Source organism: Megascapheus bottae, unplaced genomic scaffold (assembly GCF_031878675.1).
Source record: "Megascapheus bottae isolate mThoBot1 unplaced genomic scaffold, mThoBot2.hap1 HAP1_SCAFFOLD_74, whole genome shotgun sequence".
Taxonomy (NCBI): Eukaryota; Metazoa; Chordata; class Mammalia; order Rodentia; family Geomyidae; genus Megascapheus; species Megascapheus bottae.
Genome location: NW_028327284.1, coordinates 115,001 through 117,500, shown reverse-complemented (window position 1 = coordinate 117,500; position 2,500 = coordinate 115,001). Strand labels below are relative to the sequence as shown.

General features: G+C 67.3%; 2 protein-coding genes across 2 annotated transcripts in view; both read right to left on the bottom strand.

Annotated features, from left to right (window-relative positions):
* Positions 1-340: 340 nt before the first annotated feature.
* LOC150040164 (uncharacterized) lies at positions 341-1,277 on the bottom strand. The gene is made up of 3 exons (XM_090327378.1): positions 1,248-1,277; positions 831-1,166; positions 341-681 (listed from the first exon to the last, which is right to left on the bottom strand). Exons 1-3 carry the CDS (start codon positions 1,275-1,277, stop codon positions 376-378), a joined length of 672 nt encoding a protein of 223 aa, XP_090183504.1. The 3' UTR covers positions 341-375.
* Positions 1,278-1,574: 297 nt separating this feature from the next.
* LOC150040163 (uncharacterized) overlaps positions 1,575-2,500 on the bottom strand; it is a 1,115-nt gene continuing 189 nt past the window's right edge. The window contains exons 1-3 of the mRNA XM_090327379.1: positions 2,444-2,500; positions 1,977-2,233; positions 1,575-1,920 (exon numbers count right to left, since the gene is read on the bottom strand). The exon at positions 2,444-2,500 is cut by the window's right edge and continues 189 nt beyond it. Coding sequence (XP_090183505.1) covers positions 1,710-1,920; positions 1,977-2,233; positions 2,444-2,500 — 525 coding nt within the window. The 3' untranslated portion in view covers positions 1,575-1,709. The remainder of the gene's footprint in view (positions 1,921-1,976; positions 2,234-2,443) is intronic.

Below are 2,500 nucleotides of genomic sequence, written 5' to 3'. Positions count from 1 at the left end.
CCGGTGTGTTGGGTGTGGCTTGGCTTGGACTGCTGTGTCACTCAGTCCTTCTCCACGACTAGCAAGGCCGGTGTCTCCCTGGTCAGTCACATCCTCAAGTCCCCTCCCTGGTGCTTGGACACTCCCAGAAACCGGCGAGCGAGTTCAGGGGCCAACCCAACCTATCCCACCACACCCCCACCCCATCGTTCATCTGTCCATCCGCCCCCCTGCCCACCCGCCCCACACCCCGACCCCGAAGAACCTTCTCTCTCCATGCCGCCCCCCCCCCCGCATCAGACGTCAGAAATGCAACCCCCTTTCATCTTGGGAGTGGAATACAAACACAAGCCAAAGACAGTGCGATTCAAGCAAATGGGTCCTTTTATTTTATTTCTAGGAGAGGGCTGTGAGGTTATGGTGGGGGCAGGGGGGGCGGGAGCTGGGGAGGAGGAAGAGGCAGGGGCAGGGGCAGGGGCAGGAGCAGGAGCAGGAGCCAGAGCCAGAGGCCCAGGGGTGCTCAGGGGTCAGGACAGGAGGAGGCTTGCTTCTTCCCCCAAATCTCGCCTTGCATCCCTGGCTCAGCAAAACCTCCACACACACCAAAGGTGCACTGGATCGGATTCCTAGCTGGCTGCCTTCTGCTAAGTGCTGAGTTGGTTCAGGCATCGCTCCCTGGTCCGGTGGTCTATCCAGCGGTCCCTGGTGGGGTGTGGAAAATAAAGAGATGTTACAAGGAGGAGCAGTCTTTCCTTCCTCATCATGGTTTTGTGTGTAACTTCGTATCCCCCCCCTCACCCCCACACGCCCCCCCCATCCACTTTCTATACACTTCCCAGGAAGGCACAAACCTCTGCTAGACATCTGGTTGACCTTCGGAACAAACCAGAGCCATCTGGTCGACCTCCAGGACGGAACACAGACATCTGGTCGACCTCGGCATGCTTAGGCAGGGACAACTGGTCGACCTGGACCTTTCGTGGAGGGAAGGAGTACGACTCCCCCCGGAGTCCCCCGGACTCGACTCCCCCGGACTCCCCCGGACTCCCCCGGACTCCCCCGGACTCCCCCGGACTCCCCCGGGCTCCGTCCGAGTCCGAGTCCGAGTCCGAGTCCGAGTCCGAGTCCGAGTCCGAGTCCGAGTCCGAGTCCGAGTCCGAGTCCGAGTCCGAGTCCGAGGATTGTCGCTAGGTCCCCGGCGGGTTAGCGGCGGGTCCCCCATCCCCGGTCCCCGGTCCCCGGTCCCCGGTCCCCGGTCCCCGGTCCGCGAATTCCCGCGTCCCGGTGCCCTGGCGCATCCACGGGATCCTCTCCTCCGGGTCCGGGTCCAGGTCCGAGTCCGAGTCCGAGTCCGGGTCCAGGTCCGAGTCCGAGTCCGAGTCCGAGTCCGAGTCCGAGTCCGAGTCCGCGTCCGAGTCCGCGTCCGAGTCCGAGTCCGAGTCCGAGTCCGAGTCCGAGTCCGAGTCCGAGTCCGAGTCCGAGGGTTGTCGCTAGGTCCTCGGCGGGTCCTCGGCGGGTCCCTGAGTCCTTGGTCCCCCGGTCCCCGGTCCCCGGTCCCCGGTCCTTGGTCGGTCCCCGAATTCTTGCGTCCCGGGTCCCTGGGATCCTCTCCTCCGTCCGTGCCGCGGGTTGTCGCTAGGTCCCCGGTGGGTGGGTCCCCGGGATCCTCGACGTCCGAGTCCGAGTGCGAGTGCGAGTGCCTATCCGAGTCGCGGGTTGTCGGCAGGTCCTCAGCGGGTCACCCCGTCCACGGCATGTCCCGGCGGCTCCACGGACCCCGGTCCTCGGTCCTCGGTCCTCGGTCCTCGGTCCTCTGCGAGTCCCCTGCGGGTCCCCGAATTCTCGTGTCCCGGGTCCCTGGAATCCTCTCCTCCGTCCGAGTCGCGGGTCGCGGGTCGCGGGTCGTCGTAGGTCCCCGGCGGGTTCCCGGGTCCCCGGTCCCCGGTCCCCGGTCCGCGGTCCGCGATCCGCGGTCCGCGGTCCGCGGTCCGCGGTCCGCGGTCCCCGTTCTCCGGTCCTCGGCGGGTCCGAGTCCGAGTCCAAGTCCGAGGGTTGTCGCTAGGTCCTCGGCGGGTCCCCGGACCCCGGACACCGGTCCTCGGTCCTGGTTTCTCGGTGGGTCCCCGAATTCTCGCGTCCCGGGTCCTTGGGATCCTCTCCTCCGTCCGAGTCCGAGGCCGAGGCCGAGGCCGAGGCCGAGTCGCGGTTTGCGGGTTGTCGCTAGGTCCCCGGCGGGTTCCCGGGTCCCCGGTCCACGGTCCTCGGTGGGTCCTCGGATTCCCGTGTCCCGGTGCCCTGGCGCATCCCCGGGATCCTCGCCTCCGTCCGGGTCCGAGGGTTGTCGGCAGGTCCTCAGCGGGTCACCCCGTCCACGGGTCCACGGTCCTCGGTCCTCTGCGGGTCCCCGAATTCTCGCGTCACGGGTCGTGGGTTGTCGCTAGGTCCCCGGCGGGTTCCCGGGTCCCCGGTCCCCGTTCTCCGGTCCTCGGCCGGTCCTTGGCGGGTCCTCGGATTCCCGCGT